This window comes from Echiichthys vipera (assembly GCF_963691815.1).
Source record: "Echiichthys vipera genome assembly, chromosome: 7".
NCBI classification, from domain to species: Eukaryota; Metazoa; Chordata; class Actinopteri; order Perciformes; family Trachinidae; genus Echiichthys; species Echiichthys vipera.
Genome location: NC_139832.1, coordinates 12,735,636 through 12,761,410, shown reverse-complemented (window position 1 = coordinate 12,761,410; position 25,775 = coordinate 12,735,636). Strand labels below are relative to the sequence as shown.

At 40.3% G+C, this 25,775-nt stretch overlaps 1 protein-coding gene across 1 annotated transcript; it reads right to left on the bottom strand.

Annotated features, from left to right (window-relative positions):
• Nucleotides 1-20,214: 20,214 nt before the first annotated feature.
• Nucleotides 20,215-25,663, bottom strand: LOC310948858 (annexin A2-A-like). The gene is made up of 13 exons (XM_083916130.1): nt 25,564-25,663; nt 24,843-24,900; nt 24,638-24,731; nt 23,802-23,896; nt 23,604-23,717; nt 23,354-23,444; nt 23,044-23,123; nt 22,893-22,952; nt 22,591-22,684; nt 22,376-22,471; nt 20,923-20,981; nt 20,548-20,670; nt 20,215-20,454 (listed from the first exon to the last, which is right to left on the bottom strand). The coding sequence occupies exons 2-13, from the start codon at nt 24,888-24,890 to the stop codon at nt 20,395-20,397; spliced, it is 1,014 nt and encodes a 337-aa protein (XP_083772256.1). The 5' UTR covers nt 24,891-24,900; nt 25,564-25,663; the 3' UTR covers nt 20,215-20,394.
• Nucleotides 25,664-25,775: the final 112 nt, after the last annotated feature.

The window sequence follows — 25,775 nt, the reverse complement described above, 5'->3', positions numbered from 1 at the left end:
TCAGGGCCTTTTGTTGCCTCAAAGTGTTTGACCCAGAGGTCCCTGTCAGCCCTGTTGTTAATGGGAGCCAGAGCAGAGTGACAGCCCCAGAAAGTAAAACATTTTACTACTAATAGTGGGCCTCCAGAGGCTTAGGCATAAATATTTAAGATCTTCTCCCTTGTCCCAAATACTGGGGGGTCTCCATGGTGCATTTATCTATAATGCAAGAAAAAGAGCAAATATATCCTCTAGATGCTAATATTCCAGCTTTTTGGGGGTATTCAGAGCCGTTAAATGGAATAAGAGTTAACAAAAAGTTTTTCTTCAAGCAGGAAATTGCAATACTGTATATTGTTTTTAACACTCATTAAGCTTCTCACGACTGCATGACTAAAAATATGAACTCCATCATCAATGAAGTCTGAGAAGATTCCCCTAGTGTAGCCTAGCATGAAGAAAAGGTACTAGCTTTGGCCTATTTCTCAAAGTAAACTTCATTAAAAAGGCTATGTGGCTTGTGAAGGTGGTCTGACGTGCCTTGAATGATGGTCTCCACAAACAAAGCTGCTACACAAGCCATCGAATTATCTCTGTCAAACTTTGGCGTAATCTGAGCTGATCCTCTTAAAAATATTTAAATGGAAACATTTGCATATCAATGGGCGCCATGGCAACGCTGTGTGTATTCTTCTTCGGGGTGCCTCTTTAACACTGAGCTTTAGAAAAGCACATCTCCTCTGTTGTGTTGACAAACAACAAAACAAACAATATTAAATGGAGGAGCTGAAGTTTTTCACATCGTTGATGGATAGAGGAATCTGAAAGGCTGAAGGAACCCGGGGTTGAATGAACACTCGAGTTCGAGACGCTGGTAATTATATGATTGGTGCTTCATAGGATGTGTCGTTATACATGGGCTATAAACCAGAGTGAGAGCATTTTGAATAAGATGACCAAGGTTGTGAGAGTGAATCTAATACAGGACTCTTCACTGAGCTGCCTCATCAGTACTTTATAGCTGCATATTATTGCTCTCCACAGTGAAGACCTGTGAGGAGCACCTCTCCCCCTAGTGGCAGAACATGAACTTAAAGTCATCTCCCTGCTCAGACGCTTTCTGAATCCATTAGAACATAAACTCGGGCATTTTCACGGGTGCAACAAAATGTGATTATGTTTGTGAAAATAATAGTGCTTCCGTGGTACTTCCTCTGCATTCTGGGAAATGGGTGATGTATTAATATAGCTCATGGCTCAATTGGGTTTAAGGAGGTAGATTAATTAATTTGTGGCTAATAGGCACAAACATGAGAAAACAAACTTCTTTACTTTAAGCTCAGGCTCTACATGCATCTAAGTAAGTAATGTAAATTATGCAGACTGTGTTGATTATTCTGACAAAGAGGTTTTTGTAAGAGGTGCTTTAAAAGATTACTCCTTCCTGGCATTTTATCAATTGTACACTTCCATAAATAAGTTATGCTGCAGATTTGAATTATTAGTCTGCTTTGCTCTAACAGATATTGTGCACTGATTAATGACACGGCTTGTTTATCATCAATTTTACAATACAATAGCATGTAGACTAGATAATATACCACAAATACACTCCGCTTCCAGTTCCTACAATACAAATATGAGTCTTTACCAGAGTACTAAAACTGTCACTCTTTTGTAAGTATCAGTATTCAGACTTTCACCCGAGACAGAACTTGTGTCTAAAAGATAATTATACCTTTCTGTTCTCTAAATCTGCAGTTTTATCTCCCCAGAAGAAACTGGATCTCTGATGCAATACAAAAAAAGATCTGGGGTTCAGTTAAGCCTTGTAACTCTGCTGCAATCCATGCCTGCAAACTGATAGCTTACAGAAATAGAGCCCCCCCGGTCCTCAGCATAAAATGTGCTTTAATCAGCAGAACATCAATTAACAGTTGGAAATAAAATGTCACCTTGCTGTTTCAGAGGAGAAGACTTCTCCCCTCGAGCTTTCATTTGGAAAACTTTTAAATTCTTTCTTATGGTAATTTTCGGATTGTGCTGTGTGCTAATGCCACTTTCATTTACTTGGGCTGTTAATTATGTTTGCAAAGTTTTAATAAAACTCAACAAAGCAATTAGAGCCAAATAGTTGTATCAGAAAATGTCAGAATTCAAACATGTTGTCCTAGAATTCCTGTTAATCTAAGTTTTGTATTAAGAAATGTAGACAGAGATATTCTTCTGACACATTAATTGGACAAGACAGACTAATTAGACAGTCTGGAGAATTTAATAGGATTTTCAGGGGATGTCCATAAATGTTACGACTTAAAAATATACTTTACTTTGATGTACAAGCTCAAACATACAATATCTCTACAGAGGCAAACTCTAATGACTTATTAGGAACATTCAAGCAATGATGTGTTATATCACAAAATAGATGATGAGATCATTCTCACAATGTAATGCCTTGACCAAATTTCATGCATTTTTTTTGTCAAATAAAGATGTTTCAGGTAACTGTATCCACATTGTCAAATTTGCTCCAAATAATGGCTTTGGAACCCAAAAGGCAGGATGGATATGAGACAGTGCAGCTTATATATCAATCGAGTCTTGCCTGTGTGATAATTCTCCAAAGTTAAACAGCCATAAAAGGCTTGAGAACTCTGACCTTCACAACCTAACTAAGCAAGAGAAGCCAATGATGTGGAACAGACCCATCGCAGCACTCACATGATGATAAACTATGCTCCAGCTTTGCTAAAAAATAACTGTATGTCTTCGATGACATATATAGCGCCAGCATTTCAATACGATCCCAATTTATTTTGCACTAAAATGGTTTATTGTCGGCTATAAAGCATATGCAGCAAGAGGCGGAAGGACGAGACTGCTTCTGTGCAGCGAGTGTGTCTCAAAGGCATATTGTTCTCTGTGCAGCTCAAGAGCACATCTCAGTGATGTGCCTCAGCTCCACGAGAAGGCCGTAAAAACTATCAAAACTTATAAACCTTATCATTAGGCTGCCTCTTGTCAGTCATTCCTGTTTTTTTGCTCGACGACTTTCTACAAACTTATGAAAAGCTTCTATAGTGAGTGGAAATTGTGGCACAACAAAAAATAATTTGATCTCATAAGAAGCGTTTTATAACAACCCCCACCGACACAACCACCATCACACGCACAAATTCAATGAATTTACAGACATTTAGACTCCTGAGCAATATTTGTCACTTTGTGTCAAAAAGTTATCATAGAGAATCAAATGGGGGTGGGGGGGTGTATGTCGTGATACAGGGTAATTTACAATCCTATAACATATTCAGACACTGAGCAGATAAGCGAGCGATACATCTTTCACCATGCCTGCCCTTCACACTTGTCATAGCAGCACCATAAACAGCATCCATAACAATAGAGCCCACAGAGGGAAAACCTCCAATATGCAGAGGAGCCTGGAGCTAGGGCATACTTTGCTAAGAAATGGATATGTTTTTCAAGTCGTTGTGAAAATATGAAAAAACATTGTTCTTGTGAGAATCAATACATTTTCAGCAGGAATTATTTGGCTGCAAACAGCCCTATAATTAATGAATAATGTAGTGTTTAGTCAGAGTCTCTGGTATTTGTATACTTTGTAAAGAAAATCTTCATGGCTATGTAATTAATCATAATTAAGAAGATTTTGACAAGAGCTTGGGGACAGAGCAGACAAAGCCCTCTTTCTATATTCCCAAGGAGGGCACTATGAAATGATGGGAGAGGTATGCAGGCAGCTAATGAGATATGTTTCCAGGACTGTACGTCTTGTTATGATATTTGGTTTCCCTCTGTGTTAAGGGAGATCATTGAGGGTTACAACCGCTGGCTGGAGAAGGGAGGACGAACACCTCGTTGTTTCTCTTAACCCCCTCCTTAGATCTATTACAGTGCACTTCACAAGGCTAAGTACCATTTAATTTAGTCGCCCTCCCATATTTATCTTCTGCTTGTGATTTATAGGGTTCGGATTCGCCACATATGTATCTCTTTACCGTGTCGGTCTGCAGATTTTTACACTATGTTGCATAAACAGCTCTTCCTTCCTTTGATTAATTGTTTGCTGAATTATTAACGCACATCATGATAATTATTTACAAATGATAACGAGTTATTTGTGTGTGTGTGTTTGTGTCGTATCTGGCGGGGGGATTCAAATTAAGCATGGTAGCATAACATAAACAGAGGATGGTGTACTCTGGTCTCTGTCCTCCGTATATCCTTATTGCACACAGTGAATTCAATGCATTGCTCAGCACATATTTGCACTCACGATTATTTGTTATTATGTCAAGTATAATTATATATTACAGATTTTTAACATATATTCATAAATTGTTATCTTTAACATGTATCCTTCATCTTTGTTGTTACTGATGCCCATGTTTCACAATTGTCTTTTAGCACTTCTTCAGAAGAATGTCACACTGCATGTGTTTGACACACACACAAACACACACACACACACACACCTTCAATATCTCTATATTTTCTCTGTAAATATCAAATTAAAATTTTAATTGTTCTGATAGTGTTAGTATTTTTCAAGTACTCAATAACAAAAACCATGCACATAGTCAACTATTATTAGAATTTCAGCTATAGTTACAGCTTTAGTGTTGTCAACTTGAAGCTCTTATTCATACATTAAGTACAAGCACCCTCTCTTGTACTTACAAGTAGAAGGGAGGTGCAAGCACACTCTCAAATTACAACTTGAGAAGCACTGATAGGACAGAGGTCAGTGACCTCAACATCGAGGAAAGTTCCTGGGTGACAGCAGCTTGTCAGCACTTGTATGTGTCTGACTGCGTGTTAAAGGTGCACAGAGCTGACTGTTTGATTAAAGTCCCGAGTGTCTCTTTAAAGTCCAGAGAGTGTGAGAAGAAGAGGCGTCCGTGTGATGAATGACCCCGTCCCTCACTCCCCCTCTCTAATTTTCCTTTTAGAAATTAAATGAGCTTCTCAGTGTCTGCGCTGTTAGTTAATTGCTCTTCACAAGAAGCGTTGAGAAAGTGAGATGACAAAGTGAGCATACCATCTGCAGCAGCTGCTTACTGGAGGCTAATGCCCCCAGAGCACGCATACTGTCCTGACACTGGCATTTCTCACTCTGGGTTGCTCCTCCGGTCAGGAGCAATAACACCTCGAGTTGAATAAGTTATTAGCCAGCCATCATCCAAAAAGACAGCCTGAGGAGTGGATGGCCTCAAGGCAGCATAGTTCACACATGTTCCATTTGATTTGGAGGCCGTGAATAGAGAAGCGGTTATGTTCAAGTGAAAGATCAGTGAATCGATTACTAGGTTTTTGACGGTCGAGATGACAGCAATATGATACTTTCTGTAATAAGATCATCCCGAGCGCTAAAGAGTGGAGATTTGTTGAGTGATCTGGAGAGCTGTCCCACTTGGCGAAGAGCTGAATTGTGTTTGATTTCATAAATAATTGCAGTCATCAGGGACACACATTGTTTTAGGCTTAACCGTGTTGTTTACCCATGCCACATGTCTGAGGGAGAGGCACTGTTGTGGATACACATTGCCCTCAAGGAATCTTACCAAGGGCCCACAGTTGGCAAGTGTATTAAAGGCTTTTCCAGAGTGTGTTTGTTTGTGTGTGTGTGTGTGTGTGTGTGTGTGTGTGTGTGTGTGTGTGTGTGTGTGTGTGTGTGTGTGTGTGTGTGTGTGTGTGTGTGTGTGTGTGTGTGTGTGTGTGTGTGTGTGTGTGTGTGTGTGTGTGTGTGTGTGAGAATGTGTGTGTGTGTGAATAAGTAAGGGAGAGAACTTAAAAGGGGAGAGAAAAACAACAAGCATCCAGTACTTGAGGTATTTAGGCGAAGCTGTGAGCAAACACATCCGTAGCTAATGAGGCCTGGCATATGGAGTGATGATTTGAATCCATCATAGCTCACTGTTGCTGCAGTGCAGGAGTGTTATGCTCTATCACTTAGACAACCACTAAAGACAAGGTTTTTTTTTCCAAAAAAAAGCTTCTTTTTTTCACCCCAGTGTTAACAAATTAACCAACACATATGTGGGCCAGAGAAGACAGTTGAAAAGGAAGGTGATTGATTGTTCCCTTGTTGCCTTCCTGTCAGTTCAGTTTCTGTCAGCAGAGGATACATGAAAGATGGAAAGCGCTGACGCCGCTGGCCCAAATCCCACTTTGCGCTCACAAACATAGAAATTCTTCGAAAATAACAAAAAGCAAGAACTTTTCCCGTCCTCATGACCCCAAGAGTTTTCAGAATAAGAATGGAAGATACTTCTTTTGGAAGAGGTGTGGCACTCACTTCTACATTTGTTCATCAGAGCCTTGTGAGGAAGTCTCTGTGGTGGACTGTGCATGTGTATTTGTGTACAAATGTGTACACTTGCATTTGTGTGTATGTGTGTGTGTGTGTGTGTGTGTGTGCGTGTGTGTGTGTGTGTGTGTGTGTGTGTGTGTGTGTGTGTGTGTATGTGTGTGTGTGTGTGTGTGTGTGTGTGTGTGTGTGTGTGTGTGTGCGCTAAAGAGAGCTGAGAGGTGGAGGCAGCGGAGAGTGAGAGAGATGATGATTAGGAATCAGTGTTTATGCTTCCTCTGTCGGAGATGAAAGGGAGTGGAGGTGGTGATGTGGGTGCAGGTGCTTGAATCTTTATCTGAGTGTCTCCCTGCACAGCTGAGGGACTGCTATGTCCCTATTATGGGTGAGTGCAGCAATCTCAATAGTCCCAGTCACCCTTCGAAAACAGCAGTGCAGTAACACCGGCATGGTGCCAATTAGGATGGAGCAAGCAAACATATGCCTCTTTAAAAAAAAAGAAAAAATCCTGATGAAAGTGCATATTGATGTCATAAATTAGAAGAGTACAATAGATGGTTGGGTGTTTGTGTGTAAATGTTTAATTAACCTGCTTGCCTACATCACTGGTGTGTTTTGCAGCTAAGGAATCAATCTACTTTGCAACCCATTTAACAATACAAGGCCTGCCTTGTGTGACACATTCATTGGGGACAGCCGAGCAGTTGTTAATGTCTTCAAATTAACAAAGCCATTAACCCAAGTGATAATGGTCTATTTCGTGTGTATGTGCAGGTTGTCCAAGGACGATAACTCTGTGTAAAACCTATGTCTAATTTTCTTTATGGCTTCAGGTGAATTATCTGTGTTTTAATGATCACAGACACGTTTGATTCGGGATGCTAATGATCGAGGATGTGTTCACACTAGCTGTGTTTCTTCAGGAATGAGAAGTGTCTAATAGAAAAGTTAATAATAATTATGAGTTGTGTTATTCTACAGTGGTAAATCGCCATTTATTGTTCACCCTCAGCTCTTAGTTTCCACTAAATCAAATATTTATCCAACATTTCAATACCGCATGTGAATTTTTTAGGGAAAATCTTTAGCAGAATCTTGATTTTAACACCTATTAAGCTCTTTATGTTTTTTTTTCCAACAGTGGTACATAATAGTGAGCAGTCTGCACCCCCTCCCTTTTCTGCAGAGATCAGAGAACACAGAGGGGGCCATGATGACCCCATCCCAGAGGAGCCTGCTGTTTTGCCTGCAAGGTAAAGAGCTGCGATGCAGAGGAGTTTTTTGATTTAATCACCGTGCTCCACAGTGCACAATGTGTACTAGGAGGAGATGGCAATTATTACGCCCATGCCGGCCTGCTGTCCTGTCCGTGTGGTGATGCGTTCCCTGGGGCTCCACAGAGAGACGGTGGCGGGGGCACCGCTACCATGAAAGAAAGCAGAAATCCCCCTGCAGACACACCAGGCTTATCACTCTGCACTAAGAGCCAATGATGAGCAGCATCACCGGGGCCTGCCACACTCGGTTAGCGCCTAGAATAAACACTTCAGAACAAGGTGCAGGATCATTTTTTGTGTTTTCTTTTGTGTGTACTTTTTTGCCATTCCACAAAAATCCCAGCACTACACTGACCCACATTACCTTCCTGCTTCAAATCGATTTCTTTAGACAACTTTGTATACAGTGGTTTCACAGTGGTTTTCCCTTAATCCTCATATTAATGCCATTCTCACAGTCCAGATTTAAAGTACCCATTTGATCGTATGGTTTATACTAAAAGGAGAGGATACGGTATTATGATACAATATTGATATTTCCATAAATAAGTACTAGCACCAGCTCTCTCACATACTGCATTCGTCAGACTTCTTCACACTGAGAGGAACTAGCTCAACAACTTTTCATATTGGATCAATCCTACAAGGAATATTGTTGTTTATTGGCAAACATCCTGACACATCATCATACACAATGAAGTGGGCATGAATAATTAATATCCTCTCATACAAAATATTCACTCGCACTCCAATGGTGTTTACTCCCCTGCAGACATCCATGCTGAGGATAACCTCTGCTGTTTAGAGGAGCTCTGCGTCTCACTTCTCTGCTGCTGAATACTGAGAAGTTACAAGAGGCACAGTAACAACATAAAAGCAGCGAGAAATAGATCAGTAAATACACAGCAGCACTGTTTAAAGAGTGGCTCGAAAACACTGCGACTGTGTTTTTGGAACCAGGGAAAAAAAAGTGCAGTGCAGCCAAGAAGGAAAAGCTGCAAAGAGACAGAGAGGAGAACCTGGGTACAGGTGAGATTATAATGATCTTAATTTGACTTCTGGTATTTAAACAAGGAGAGTTTTACACAGAGGACACATTTATGACACACTGTAGGGAAGGTTTGTTTAGTATCCCATATAAAAAAAAAAACCCTTGCCTGATGTAATGATTGCATTCTTTTCAGTTTCTTCAGTTAACATTGTCCTATCTTTGTTTGGTGTGTTTGTTCAGGTTTGGCACCAGCTGTTAACACATGTTTGGATTAGGTTTTATTGGCTTTGCAGATTTATGGCTTTCCACCTTCAGGAATCCATATCAGCCACATGAATTATGCTTTAGACAAATTACTGTTATAGCTAATACTTGTGCTACATTTGAGCACATTCATATTAGAGTTAGCACATCTGGTTTAGACTAAAAACCAACAGTGAATTTTGTATACCTTAGTGAATGTAACACAGTTGGGTCCTGTAAATCGTGTACAGCTGAATATTAAGCTGGTGACTGACTGACTGACTGATGGAAGATGGTTCAGCCCTAGGGAGACGTCTTTGTGGGAGAAATGACACTCCCCTTGTAACTGTCTCGGAAGTCAATGCTATCACACTGTCAAACTCAGAACTTGCTTCCCGCATTTCTTTTATTCACCCCCCCTACCATCTCTGCATTGAAAATCACTCCCACAGCCTACAGCTATGAGTGCAGACTTTTAGTGCACGTCCGCTATAGACGGGAAGTGTGGGGGACGGGGAGCATCCTGGGCCACCCTCACCAGGGAAAGTGACAGCCTGGATAATTGGCACTAATCAAGTGACTGCTTGTATTGAGAGAATGTCGCTATCTGCACAGAGAGGAACAAGGTTGACCCACAGAGGTAGTGCCCAAGGCCCTTACTCTTCTACAACAGATTCTGTCAATCCGCAGTGTGTGTCATCATCTACCAGTGCAGTCCCTCTTTGGTCAATATGCAAAAAAAGAAGAAAGTCAGAGATAAAGAAAGAGAGAGAGAGGGGAGGAGGGAGGAGAGGGAGTAAGAGAGACGTTTCCTATTTCACATGAAAACTAGGATGTTATGGAGTGCATACTACATTATTCTTTTTTATAATTTCTCTTACAGCTATTGCTTTGAATTACAGAGGACTTTTTGTCAAGAGCGAGAAGGAGATGAATCAAAAATTCATCTGAAGAAGTTCTGCATAGGGCGAGGCGAATATACCTCTGGTGGAACCAACATTTGCAAAAGTTCTATCTCCTTAAGCAATTATTAGCGGTGATAGTTTGACATGTACAAGAGTTGTCAACAACTGACTTTAAACAAAGTACAAAGCAGAAGTAAACAGTGCCTAGGGCAAAATTAACTTGGGGGACTAGCCACCTCATGAATTATAAATGGCCATCTATTACTGCAGTGAGTGGTACTACCAGGAGGCTCCGTTCATTGGAATAGACTAACCTATTTTCAACACATCTGAAAGTCAAGTGACAGTGAGGCGCTAAAGAATGCAGTTCAGGGAAAAATGAGGCTGTTATTTAGTAAACGAGTTGTGTAATTTCTAAATTGTACCAAACTAAGCATGGAATACCCTCGGGGGGTTTGTGTCATCTGTTATACGCGTTTGCCTGCTAACTGCCATTCACTTGCAAATTAATTCCCTTCGCAGAGCACATTTTAATCCATCTAATTAGCAAAGTGGCCTATACATAAAAGCCTGTGTTTTATCTTTTTAATCCTCACCTCCCTGACGCTGCCTGGAAATAATTGAAATTATGTCAACTAAGATTATATCGAGTCAGGGTGATTCTGACAAACTGGACTCGGATTTTAATTTGTCCTCTTTAAACATCCCTGTAAATGAACACTGTTTGTACGTTTGAATCTCCAGAGAAACAAAGTTTGAACTCATCGACAGGGGGAAAAAAATACATCCACAGGTTCAAATTGTTTTCTCTTTACATACCTTCAGAGTATTTCCTTTGTCGTAATTCTCAAGGTGGAAATGTAGTACATCTACTGACCTGAGATGACAAAGAAGAGGGGTTTAGAGAAGCTCCCAGATGCAGCGGTGCGGGAGCCACGAGCAGTCTGGCTGGTCAACATTGATAAAAGACGGCAGCATGTCCTAACCAGGGACTTGTGCCTGCCTGTGCCTTGTGGGCTCTGTCTCAGAAAGGTGGCGAGATGTCTGGATTGGCACCTCTCTGGATACACTGCTGTAACCACTGGAAAACTGTGAAGCCTGAACTGCTGAGGCTCCCCATAGAGCAAGCTACACCAAAGGCTTCTCAAGACAAGGAAATGAATACGATTTGATTTGCCATTATTGATTCTGCTTAACAGTAGACCTACACAGGTTTTCAGCATCAATGCAATGTTTCATTATCTGAGTCTGATCACAGTGTATGTGTACGACATTTGTTTTTATTTCATAATAATGTCACTAATGTTATTATAACATAAGACATTTACCCTTGGTAACAGACGTGCTGCTTGGTTGGGAAGCTGTGGCACTTGTGCGTGTCAAATAGAAATACATGGAATTCCTGGCCCATGTTGCGAATAAAGATGTTTGAGCATATTACTGGTGTTTCCCTTACTTGAAATTATCCTTTTATAGACATTGCAGCACTGTTATCATCTTTAATTGTGAAAGATGAAGATAAAGCCACGCTTTAGACTGTTTCTTCCGCTCCGCCATGACTCCTTCTTGGTGTGCGGTTCCTGCAGTGAAGAGGCATGAGTTTGCATTATATGTTTTGCAATGAACTGTACACAAAGAAAAAAACATGGCCACATTGACGGTTCACAATTAGAACTGGTTCTCAATTCCCACCCTGAGGTGATTTACATAATCTGTCAATCTTTGTAAAATCCAGAAGGAGCTGGGCACCAGCTGCAGAGAGCGACATCTTCTCCCGTCACAAGATACCGAAGTTGCACCTATCTGTGCAACTGAAAGGTGGGAATAGTAAACCTGGTCTGACTTTCAATGCACATAGACACACAAACACACAACACTGAAAAACAGTTTGCTTTTTCCTACCACACGTTCCCTTTTCCTCTTCTTTTTCCTTTTGCAATTTGCGCGTCTTTGCTCAGCATGCGCGGCTCCGCCTCATCTTCAAAAGACCAGTAAATACAGTCTTTTTACACCAGTGGAAGTAAATACATAGCTGAATACAGTAGGAAAACAACACTGTGATCTGGCTCTACAAACACCATGATTGGCAGGTGTATGGCACAAAGTGGGATTCAAGCGCAGCTTCACACGTTAATTGTAGCTGCTGTTAAAGGATGTTAACCAATATATATTCAATGCTCCCTTTTTAGACTCAGTTCTGAGGAGTCACTCTTCAAGCATGGCAGTGTGTGAGCCGCACCGCTGTAGATTTCAGGAGACTTGAAATACCTTTTTTAGTCGGAGCGTCACTGCAGAACAACATCCCCCCCCAGCTGTTTATTGGCAGCAAAATAAACTAAAATAACTTCAGTTTGTTTTGAATTGAAAGTCTTCATAAATGAAAATAAACAGCACTGCAGCTATGTGCTGCTGCATATTCTTTCCCATAGAAAATGAATATATATTTACTTTGTATACTTTGGCACATGAATATTTCATTTTCTCTTATTTGATTTTGATTGTTTTGATAAGATCCAGAATTATTTATCACCATGGACACACCGAGGCCACTGTGCTTTCTGATTAAGGCCTTCAGATACAAGCATATGCTAATCTGAAGAACATAGGATTTGTTGAAGAACTTTACAGATGAAAGTAGCTGTGCTCTGATAAAAGGACAGTGAACACAACACCGCATAACATTAGCATGGTGGAGTTACTTCTTCTGACTCATAATTGTGTGTACATGCCTGGGAGATACACAGATGAGTTCACGGGGCACCAAAAAAAATCCTCCTCGCCCCTTGTTTTGCATAATTCTCAGGTTTGCATGTAAGCAGGGAGGGGTAGCAGGGAGGGGCAGGTGCCAGTGATCTTCCCAGTGTCTCCAAGTCATTTTGTTTATCATTCAAATGAAAACCTTGTTCCATTATCCATGAGGGAGCAGGAGTAATGTGTTAATGTCCCTTACTCATGGCTTGTCTTCTGGTCCGAGCTGACAGCACCGCACCCGTCTATGTCACAGATGATAAGAGACAAAAGGGAGAGGGTGGCAAAAAACAGGTAATTACTTCATACCTACACTTTTCTAAAAGCGACTCCCCTCAGCATTCACATTTCTGTGTATTATAATTAGGCCAACCAGGCCACGGTCTTGGGAGGTGTTTGAGGACACACAGACTTTAGGACTTTGATGAAATTTGAGGTGTCACAAGCTGACATGAAGGGACCCCAGCACTTGTGCCCGACACCGTGCCTTGTGTTTATGCTGCATGCAGTGTCTCCTCATAGGGATCCTTTGCCTTTCTGATGCTCTATGTGATTGATTATTTAGTGGAAAACTCCACAGCTAAAATCAGTGTGAAGACAGCAAATAAAGTCTAATAACAAGGGAGAGTGCAGGTCTGAGGGAGGGAAAGATCTCAAGATGTTTTTGAAGCGAGTCAGAGTAGCCAAAGGCGAGTAGATCTTCATGCTTTCATATCCCCCCTTTTTAATATTTCTCCCCCATTTTAATGATGTGCTTCCTATCCTTGAGTAAAGTTCTTCATAGCCAGTCTTTTTGCCAGAGAGGATTTTTTCTCTTTGAAATAAAATGTAAGTATATATTTAGTCTCCTAGTTTAGAGGCTTACAGGCCAAGGAAGAAATTCAAATTTGTGCTTTTATGAACAAGCATATTGACGGTTGTCTGGCTATTGCCGAAATGTTAACAATATATTAATAAACAGTGTGTGAGTTCTGCTCTAAAGCTCTGCTGGAAGAATATGATGCGTCAGTTCGTAAATTAACAAATAATCACATTATTAAAAAGATTTTCGCTTCACTTTCATCATCTGTATGCTAGAGAGAAAAAAGACTATGCCATGATCATTTACATATACAACTCGAGAAAATAAACAGACAGGACTATGTGTGTACATGCATGCAGATGTATATACTGTAGGTATATGGGGACTTTGCATAAAGAAAAATCAAATATTGATGATAGTGGAGAAAGTTCAGAGAAAAGAAACTGTCATTACAACACCGATAAGTGTCTAAGGCCCAGATATCAAAGCCATCCTTCTGCTATAACAAGTCTCACAGAGGTCTGGTTTCCTTTAAACATACCTATAATGAAGGTGTTTCATCACACTGCGTCCGTCTCAATTATCAGCCAGAGCCTTGTACATCCAGTCCCAAACCCTCAGGCCGACTGAATATACCTGCATGTGTTTTGCTCCTTGACTAAAAGACACTGTGTGCACTTGAAAGGACATGCAGCCAGTAAAGTTGGCATGTGTGACATTTCTCAGTCTGTATTTAAAGCAGGGGTAACACATGACATTAAAACCGTAAAATTTACAAGATTGCACCACTGGAATAAAAAAGACGAGGATAAAGAGAGACAACATGTAACCTGGATAGAGTGCAGACATTTATTGTGATGGAGTCAGGATTCATGTTTTTTACAAAATAATGTTCAAACAATCCAAAATGCAAAAGCCAAAAAATAATTACTGCTTCTTGATTCAGCTCTCAGATCCTGATACAGTACCTACATCAAGATTATCGAATTTTAATCATGTTACTTTTTGCCAAATCTAGTTTATTAGCCTTTCAGTATAATTTACAGTTTACAACAGTATTATTGAAACTATTGTTCTGTTACAAATTATTAACAATTTTCTGGCAAAGGCGTTGAAAGGGAAATATGTATAGAACACTCCCCCCCTCCTGTCTTAAGGCAAGGATAGCCATTGAAAAAGTGCTGGTTCAGTCTCCCTCTGTCTCTGGGCATAGCTTTGATCAGACCCACCTCAAGACTTATCCTGGAGGGAGCGCTGCACTTCTATTCTCCATGGCTAATCATACTTCCTGTCTTTGTCTTTATGTGCTTTAGACAAGCGTCAGATAGAAGCACAGGAACAGATTTGCCCCCAGAACATGGAGAATAAAGCCTCTGGTTGTGCTGCGGCTCATCTTCTCCAGCGGATTTCTTCATGAATATTTCCACTGTTTTGGAGTGGTGGATTTCAAGTTCAACCCATTGCCGCTTTAAGAAAAGGTGCTTTTGAAAGAGAAGAAGAAGCCTTTCAGATCAAGAAGCCAGAGTAAATGTATCATAATGCAATGTGTCACCTGACTGTGGTCGATAGTGTTGCTGATGACAAGGCCAGATAGGTTAGATTGCGCTGTACTCTGAGCCATGCTTGCTTACCAGAAGAGACACAAGAAGTGAAACGGTTAACAAAATAATTTCACATGCACAGCATATTCTTTGGGCTCAGGCAATATTGCTCTGCCTGCCACCAGTGGCACTTTTCACCAAGAAACGTGCTTTGTGTATTTCAAGCAGAGGAGCATTTCTGCCAGGAGCCAAAAAGAATGAAAAGAAATAGACAAAAATCCTTTTCTTTTTTTGCAGGGAGAGCTGAAGGCTATGAAAATCATCTTGTGTTCTATTTTTGAGCTCATTTCCATATCCATGGCCACCTGAGGGAGGTCAGGCAGCCCTGGCCAACTTCCTCACAGGGAGAGGAACTTACGGTGACAGAGACACAAACCCAAGTATAAACCATCTTCCATCCTTTCCAACACCCATGCCACTCACTACTCTCACTGGCACCACCATGGCTCTCGCACGGATAGGGAAATTAATCGCCATAGAGAAACAGAAAACAACAAAATCGTTTTCTTTCTTGCTTTTTTCTCTTCTTCAGCTTCAAAGCCTGCAACTCTCTGCTGTGCCCTAGGGTTAATTAACATGAACCAAACAGTGAATGATCAGAGAGAATGGGAAATCTCCAAAGGTTAAGTGTCACATGGGAAACGTGTTGTCAGAAGAAGAAGAAGGGTGGGTTTTTTTTTTCAAATGAAAGTGTAGCGTTGCAGAAGGAAGACATTTGTAGACACCTTTCCAAAATTTTGCATTTCTCATGTCAGAGAAGGCAGAGCCTCCCAGCCTCACTTCAAACAATGTCTTTAATTCTGTGATATTTTGTTGAACAAAACAACTCTGCAGTTGTCTCTAACTTGCTCATCTTTGAATGGATTTACTCCTCTTTTTGTATAATATCGTAAGTACACACACACACACAACACAATTCCATAAAGTGATAAGCAAAAGCTTGAGGAAAAAAAAAACACATCCATCACAAAGTTAATCACTGCTTTTAAAGACCTACTTATTGAAATTGTGTCTCCTCTTGGTTTATTCCTCAAGGGAAAAAAAGAAAATGACTTCATGAGCCACAGATATCCCAGATAGCATGTCTTGCAGGTGAAATAGTATGATTTCTCTCTGTAATAATTAACACAGGCTCTTCTTCTCTCCCGGTGGCTTGTCGCTGACATTTGGTTCATGCTTGAGTGTCTGCCTAGCTGATTTCAATCTCTTGCATGAAGGTGAGGCTGTGTGTGTGTGTGTGTGTGTGTGTGTGTGTGTGTGTGTGTGTGTGTGTGTGTGTGTGTGTGTGTGTGTGTGTGTGTGTGTGTGTGTGTGTGTGTGTGAGTGCTTGTGTGTGCGTGTTGGTTTGTGTGAGTGTGTGTGTGTGTGTGTGTGTGTGTAGGGTCCAGTGGCCAGTCTGACAAGGACATTGGTGACAGGGCCTGCCTGCAGTAGATGGGATTAAGCATCATGACAATATGGATTAGAGACCCACTCAGTCAATCCTGAACCTCCAACAGGTTAGAGGTTGAAAGCCAAATGTTGAAACACAAATTAGTCTTGTCAGTGTGTTTGTGTGTTTCTTGCAAAATTGCATTATGTAAAAGGTCATATCTCATGCGCTTCTGAATACATATTTTGACAATTCCCAAATTTATCACAGCGATCTCTATACATTGTGTCTGCAGTGACACGCCGTATTGATTTACACCGTGCTCCGAGGATGAAAACACCTCAGAATGGTCACCTCATCCAGCGCCATGCAACAAGCCTTATTTTACATTATTACATTATGTATGCAGGCTTGAGTATGGATAATGGATGAATCTAAAGCAAAGCAGTTTAATTACCCACCATCATTCTGTCTCACAGAGCTGCGGAGCACACATCTTATTAGCCATGGTGTAAATAAACATTAATATGCCACCCTGATAAAGACTGTCCTCCTCTTGCAGTTTCTTGGTATATTATCACCATCGCTGCAAAGTACACACACCCAAACTGATCCAGTGGCATGTGCAAACAACAGAGGAGCTGCTGACGCTGGGGCCAGACCATTACAACCACTTCACAGAAAATTATCATTAGTGCATCTGGCTGGAGGCCACGCAGCCCCATCAAAAGATTAAACTATACACACATAGTATGCATACATGCATCGTGTATGATATAAAACAGAAACCAGACTTCTGATCAAACCATGTGGATCACAACAATCCTTGGACGCCTGGTTCTTTGTCAGAAAATTCTGTTTTGCATGTTTGGCAGGCCAACGAGTGGCAGAACAGGCACAGGGGATGAGGGCTGTCTCTGTGGGCCAACTGAAGGAGTGGAGACAGTGGATATATAGATAGAAAGTGTGTAGGTTAACCAGCCATGGGGTATTCTCATCCCCTTCAGTACGTGGCAATAGAGAGGAAGCTTCAAGCAAAGAGAGAAGTCAGCATCCAATCCAGCCCTGAGCATCAAATACTGCTGATCTGATAAACTATATAAAAGTCTGGTTATGTCTCCAGGCTCCTTTTAACAAACTGGATTGTGACTAGTATCAGACATGATTGATTTAATGTACAATTAAACACAAAGCATCAGTTTTCTGTTTTTTGGTTGTTGTTTTTTTTAAAGCAAACTGCACCTTATGTGTAAATACAATATCACAGGCTAAGGTTAAGCAGCAGATTCATAGCCTGCACCGAGTAAAACCTTCTTGAGAATCTTTTTGGCTTCTCAAGGTGGCAGAAGCTGAACTCTTCAAAGACATAAATTGTGTTGCATGTACACAAAGCTCTTTTATAAGTTTCTTGATATGTCTTTTTTGTCTGCAGATGGACTGACTGCAGCCAAAACCGAAGAGGAGACAGGCCTCATTCTGCTCTCTTATGTTGTTTCAATTACCAGTCTGCTGCACAAAGGAGGCAGCCTGATGGCATGACGAGCGCACGGCGCTCCTCTGCCTGTGCTGTTGTCTCAGTTTGAGCCTCATAAAAGGAAGCGGGCCTGACGATGCCAGAGGCAGAGGATCCGGCTCTTCGGTCTGCGCAGAGAAACATCAGCAGAGCGCCATTCTTTAGAAGGAGATGTCCTTCAGTGTGGTGCCAACTCTCCCTGGGGCAGCAGCATAAGACACAACCTCTTATTTACCATATACAGGATCTCTCAGTGCCCTTAACAAGCTAGGATATTCAGCATCACAGACACATGGGCCTCACTTTCACTGAAGAAGCTGTGGTTTTGCTGAATTAAATAATGATAATTAAGAAAATATTAATCAAACCCTGGCTCTCTCGGCTCTGCAGCTGTGTTGAGGGAGCGGGTCCTCCAGCCTAGCCTGTAGGAGTTCTCATTTAGAGTATGCCTGCGACCTATAGAGCTGCAGGCAAACACACGCACAAACACACACAGATGCACACAATTAAAAGCAGACCTTGGTGGCCTACTACTCTATAATTAAACACCCTTTGGTGCTCAGCAGAAAAACTCTGAGCCGGGTTCAGATGTGTCAAGGAGGGAGAGAGAGATGAGAAGGAACATTAAGACAGTGTCAGTTCTCTAAGTTGCAAGTTCTGTTCAATGCAATGAATTAATAAAAAGCACAAACTAATACCTTCCCAATGTGCAGTTGGTATGTCTGGCGGGCCGGCAGCAGCTATACAGCTGTACTTTGAAACTTTAATGCTGCTGGATGCCTGCAGCGCTGCCTCTGCTTTGTCTCTGAGGTGAATGGGGGGAGCTTTCCACATGTTCAGTCTAACTGGGACAAGTATTAGAACAAGGAGCAGGATGTATCTGACCTTTTAGGGTAAAAACCACTGTGATACAGCAGCGTGACAGCTGAGAATGGTCACTGGTTCCTTCTTATATCTTATCTTTGATTATTTAAAAAAACAACAACAAAGTAATCAGAAATCCTCCTCTCAAATTCAGACATTATTAGGTGATTATATGGTATTATTCTTCACCTTTTAGGCTTCAGAGTGCTTGTCATTTGGCTCTACTTGTTATGGTAATGCAAGGTATTCCATCTCCTTCCCAGCATGCTCTGTGTTTGACATTCATGGGGTTAAAGTCCTCTGAATGATGAAGTGCCAGCGTTTGGGACAGTAAATTGCATCGTTTCAATTGAGAAGAGAGTTCCCCTTGGGTTTGCTGGAGGTCCCTACGGGCTGGCCTTGAACAGAACAGCATGTTGTACATCTATATAAAAAAGAGAAAAATATAGTGGTACTTTCCTCTTTATGATGCAGAGATTAATCTGTCACCACATCCATGCATAAATCTCACTGCCTGCTTTGCAAAATACTGTTTTACCTTACTTTACACTATATTTTATTTTTTTATTGCCTATAAACATAAACCATCACAAAGGGCTAATGTTCTCATCAATATTATCACAAAATGATCATAAATCCAGCGGCTTGTTAAAATTTGAAGCCATTTCTCTCCTCAGCTACTCAACCAGTCAAAATATTAGACAGAAGCATTATTTTATCAGACGATTTCTCTCACAATAATAGATGACCTGCTATCATATTTGAGCTACACTACACTACTTTGTTTTCATTAGATTATTAAGTCTGTGCACTTTCCCTCACATCCTTTTCCACATCGCTGTGTTCAGCAGTACTGATCTTGCCTTTTGGGGACATTTTTTCTTATACTTCAGTAGAAATGCCTTGACAACACTGTGGTGGTTATTTCATCCTGAGAGACCACAAACTAAACAGCAGAAACACACTGTATAGAAGCTTGTTTAGTGGTATGCAAATCATCTTTGCCGCAGGTAAAATTAACATTTTTAATTAAAATATTAGCACCAAACAAACACAGAAAAACACACTAATGATTAAATCATCTAGATGGAACCTCATAGTGGAAAATGAGGAAGATTGTTTTTTAAATCATAATTCTTTGCGTTAATATGTTGTATGGATCATACATTACTGTTTTCACTAAGTAAATCTTCAAGTGTGTGCAGTTGAAGTATTGGATTTAAAAACAATAATTTCATGTACTTTTTTTTCAAATTTCACAATCTGCAAAATAGTAATATTTTTGTGCAAATTTAATGTCCTCTGTAGTAGTTGTTTGCATTTATTTTCAATTGACTTACTATTTAGAATAATTAGGGAAAATAATGATAACGGAAATAAAAAATGTAATATAAGATCAAATATATCATTGTATTAAAACATTTTTAAGATCTGAGATATCAGATATTATAAGGGCCGAGACACATGAGCTGGAGAAGTCTGCATTTGCTTTAAATGCTACTATATCGCCCTCTGATGGTCATCTATGTTAACATCAAGTCAGAACAAACTAGGTGGGGTGCAAGGAAAGTAGGGAACAATACTCCAACAAACACCTTTATTGCCATTTTGGAAAAGATGTAGGCTGTAATACAGATTCTTCATGTATGAAAAAGATAAATCCTTGAATGTTGCATTCAAATGTGTGCAGTAAAAGTAGGATGGGCTTGTCCACCATTCCAGTGGTAGACAGTTTGGCCCTTTTGATACAAATAATTCATTTTCACGCATCTGGTCCGCACAGGCCGAGCAGCACCTTCTGGTAGTCTCCCTTGGTGTGTTCCTGCAGAAACCGAGCAGGTTAAAAGGACTGCATGACAGAACAGGCCTTAATGTTAATAGGTAATAGGCTGGGCAGGCCGAGTAAATCTCTTACCATGATTGTCTTTTGCACAGACTCCCCAAAGTTAGTCTTGTATTCAGAACAGATCTTTCTCAGGTCCACCTCGCAGCGGGACACAATAATTCTGGTCACTATCTTCTCTTTGGCTCCTTTACTCTGAAGAGACAAGAACAAGTCAGCAAATACTTTAGCTGTGCACGCTGTAAACTTAACTACAGCAGCTGATGCAACGCTGTTGTAAGATAACGTCTGCCAACTTTGGATTTTGTGTTCCTGCAGCAAAATTGCACTTTCACAAGCAGATGTACTTCTTACAACTGTTCCAAAAAGAAAAGAAAAAAAAAGAAAAGGCTGGCCCTCAAAATAACCACATTTCAACAAGAAGAATGAGAACGGCACTGAAACTACCTTCATGGCTTCATTCAGTCTGTTGGCAAAGTACAGCTGTTTGTTTTCAAAGCACTTCACTGGAACAAAAAACAAACAAAACAGAATCAATATCTACAATGACACATGTTGTATTTGTGTGATGTGATTTTCTTTTGTAATTTGAGAACTGAAACCTGGCATACAAATGAATATTTACTTCAGATAATGAATACATATGGTCTAATGTATTAACTAGGAGTATAACAATTCGATAACACATTTGATTTTAAGATCATAATTCGATTCAATTTTCCTTTTTCCCCCAAGCACTGAGGGCTATGCCATTGTTAGAAGATCAAGTCTTTATTTGTCAAGATCAACAAATCCTTGGTTTTATGCCGTGTCAACTATCATTTATATTTTAAAATTCTTCTTTAAAAAGGTATACTACATGGTATCAAGTGTGATGTAACGGCCATATTTGTTTTGGAATTCCAGACTAAGGCCATATTGCATATCATTGATTTGAATCACCAATTCGACTGCTGTTTTCCTGCCATGCACCACTATTACTTTATTATTTAGTATCTGCACACAGCTTATAGTTATATATTATATTTATACTCTATTACTGCACTATAGTTCTGTTTACGTCTGCTCATTACAAATATGTATCATGTCTGACCTCATCTGAACCCGATCACTGTCCACTTATATCTTTTCTACACTACAGTTCTGTTTATACCTGTTTCAACAGTCTACTGCATGTTTACATCATATACACCCGTTCACATGTCTGCTTACATCTGATACACGCATGTCTTTCTACATCTCACGCCGATGATGGTCTATGTATCTAACTCTGTGACTGGATTCTAACCTGTACTAACACACTAACATCCTGACACTTATTCTAACCTGTACTAACACACTAACATCCTGACACTTACTCTAACCTGTACTAACACACTAACATCCTGACACTTATTCTAACCTGTACTAACACACTAACATCCTGACACTTATTCTAACCTGTACTAACACACTAACATCCTGACACTTACTCTAACCTGTACTAACACACTAACATCCTGACACTTATTCTAACCTGTACTAACACACTAACATCCTGACACTTATTCTAACCTGTACTAACACACTAACATCCTGACACTTATTCTACCTGTACTAACACACTAACATCCTGACACTTATTCTAACCTGTACTAACACACTAACATCCTGACACTTATTCTTCTTTTACACTTTATTCTTGTTGATAGGTTAAAATGTTTTTGTATAGTTACACTGTCGTTATTTGCTGCTCTGTGTGCCCTGAATTTCCCTCCGGGGACAATTTTTGAATTGAATTGAATTTGAATTGAATTGAATTGAATTCTGATTTTGATTTCACTAACTGCAATAGATTTTGATGTGCCATTGTGACACATCTAGTATTCATAATTGAATTACTGATAAAAGACGTGTGTACCTAGCACCAAGAAGGACTTTTGCAAGTCTCCTTTGACTTCCTTAGTAATGCTCTCCTGCATGTCATAGGGGCTGTAGCTCTTGTACCTCTGAAACACTAACAAGCAGAGAAAAATGATTAACTGATTGACAATGGACATCATTTACAAATTATTAAGGAGAATTAGAAATCAACACCCGTGTAAAAAGATAGCAAAAGAAAACAGGGCGCCTTACCTTTTTGCAGGTGGGGTACGCTTCTCTCAGACATAATTGAGATCCAGGTGGGTACATCAGTTCCCTTTACCATTACCCCAGCCTCAAAGAGTGCCTGAGTTGAATTAACAAAATAATTATTTTCTAATGTGCACAATATTATCAACGGCACAACGTTTTAGCATATTATCCAGGGTTTATAAAGTCACTTGTACATTTCAAAATGAGCGTGAGTGATTGAATATCAAATTTGACGTCAAAAATGCAGTTTTTGATTTTGCTTTAGATTGAAGAAAGTGAGGCAGTGAAATTGGGCAACTTACTCTGGCATCCTGATCAATCTTCTCATAGTCTACGATAGCGGTTGGCTCTGCTCTCTTGGTCTGCCCAGAAACAAGACACAAGCTCAGGTCAGTTTCAACCGTATAGGGATGTATTAATGAAAAAGACAACACTAACAAAATAAAATCTCACCTGCACCAGAGCCAAGAGCAGCTTAGCAAAGTTCCCAGAGGTGTCACCTGCCACGTCTTTCTCCAGCTCCTTCTTGAACACTGTGGGAAATAATATTTTCAATTTAGCCATTCAGCTTTCTCTACATAACCATAACTTATCACGTAGGAGCATTTAAGATAGTACACAAGACTTACGATGGACAAAGAGATCAGGTTTAACAAAAAGCCTAATGGTGCATGAAAAGCACAACAACATAATAGGTGAGGCATTACATATTATAATGTGTTCCAAGCCCTTTATATGAATGCCTCGGCTGTTTTAGACTTACACTCCTTGTAGACCTTCTTAATCTCCACCAGCTCATCATTGCTGCGTGAACACAAAACCTCGATCAGCGTTTCTTCATCTGTTCCTGCGCCCTAAAAGACACAGAAGTATTTATAACTTTTTATACATGACACTTTAAGATCAGTGTAGCAAAAAAGCAAGTTCTATCATTTGTCCAGCAGAGGGCAATGTAGCCCTTCATTCAAATCCACATGATGATGAGTACCACTGAAGCAATCTGTGTCCTTTACCTTGATAGATCCTCTGATCACCGAAGCATCATACTGGGGCGTGCTCTTCATCAATCCAAGGATCACCGTTTCCAGAGAGCCAGACAGTGCTCCCTTCAGGGCTGATATCATGTCCTAAAAATACAACAGCATTACCTGAATGTGTCCCTCGCTGTTAAAGTCACCACATAATCAGAGATAGCACAAGGCCTACCGAACCTTCTTTGCCCTCCTTTCATATGCAAAAGCAATTTCTCTCCTCTGTGGGTAGGTCCGCTTTGTTAGGACGTCAATGATGGTCTGTACATCCACTCCTAATGTTAGAATGAAAAAGACACATTTACATGACACACATCAGGTGAGGTAAAAGGGATATAATTTGACTATTAAATATATTTACACACATCTGATCAAATTTGGTTGTGACAGGTTTTGGCTGATTTATCTGTGATAATTCTGACATTTAATTCACAAGTTATGAATTTCATAAGCTAGTTGCTTCAGTAAGTAGACAGCAATATTATTCAACTTTTTTACAGTAAGAATCTGAGCTGTGAGACACTGTGGGCTAAAGTGCTGAATGGTTAGAGCCAACAGGTTTGTGTGTGGATTTGGATATATGCGGTGTGTGCATGTGTGTAAATATATGTTGATTTATCTTTAATTACTTTGAAAGTGTATTTTAAAGAATAAAAACAAATATTCTGTAAGAGGACCTGGAGGCAAAGCTTGCTTTAACACATGACGTCGCCATAAGGTACTTTCTATAACTCTGCATATTCTTCATAACTACAAAATGGTGGACTGTTGAAGAGTTAGCAGTCAGACTGTTGCCAATAGCTCTCAGTAGCCGGACAGAGCTCTGCCAGCACTGAGGCACAGATTTGGAAGTGTTCCCAGCATGGGCAAAACGTTTTAAGCCAGGATGCTGACTCACAAATACCAGCTACTCATCTGTAGGGGGAAGTTGCAGAACCAAGCACTGTTTTTTTTTTTTCCCTTTTTTTGGAGCAACATGTAGGCTACATGTCCTACAGGACTGAATCTTACTGTACCTTTAGTTTTGATAGCAGTATCTATTCTGGCAGCATCTTTGTCAGGGTCAAAGTCCATTGCAGGAACCACAGTGGGGTATGTGGCTTCATGGGTCTGGGGATGCAAAGCAAATTAGAGTGAGGATATACTTTAAGTATTTAAAGTACTTCACATATCGTATGAGAGTTTTCAACATAAACATTGTAAATAAATATATGCCATTACCCCGACGTTGAGAGACAGCTGTCCCAGAAACTCTGATACCAGTGCCATTATGACTGTCCTGGAAAAGGGGACAAGACTGTTAACACTATACAACATTACAGTCAAATCACATTGTAATCCTGTCACCAATTTGTCTAAGCTGCATGTTATGGGTCAAGTTTGTTTTGTCTCAAGATAAAATCACTTGAGCCCACAAAGGAAATGTCTGAACAGAAACTTAATTCATTTAAGTTGTCGTTTTTTGGTACAACTAAGTCAACACAAATCACTGTACGGCTTTATCCATGTGATCAAGTTATTCCTTTTTGCCATATTCACATTCAGAGTGGTTTCTAGTACAATGGTTAGCTGCTACTGACAATCCACTAGCTCTTATAAATCCTTGCCCAGTCTGACACACATCCTTTAGCAACCCCAAAGAGACACACCCTGGAAAAATTGCGACTGTACTCAAGGCTGGTAAAACAACGGAGCACATTCCCAGGCAAGAAAACAGGTTAGAAAGCCCTCACTGGAGAGCAGGAATTCATTCCTAAGCAACCAAAGCTCAAGAAAAAGACACAAAACATGTTTACACATATTTAAATTCTGTGGAAATCATGTGTCATTACTCATGTCTGCAAATTGGGGGGGAAATCCCTTAAACCTTCCTGTAGCGTTGACTTCATTTCAGTTACAAATATAGTTAGTCCATATAAAATTATGTAACTATTGAACTTACCTAAGTTGAGATGATGCAGGGATACGTCCAGGCGATGTTTAAGTGGAATGGGTGTGAGGGTTTAACTTTTCTGACAGTAAAAGGCTTCCCCTTTCACCTCCCCTGACTCAGATTCCCTCCCCTTTCCATGCACTCATGACTCCACCCTATTCCACTAGACGCCACTAAAGCCACTTGAAGCTCAGTTTTAAAGCTTTGGGAAAGTTTTCCAA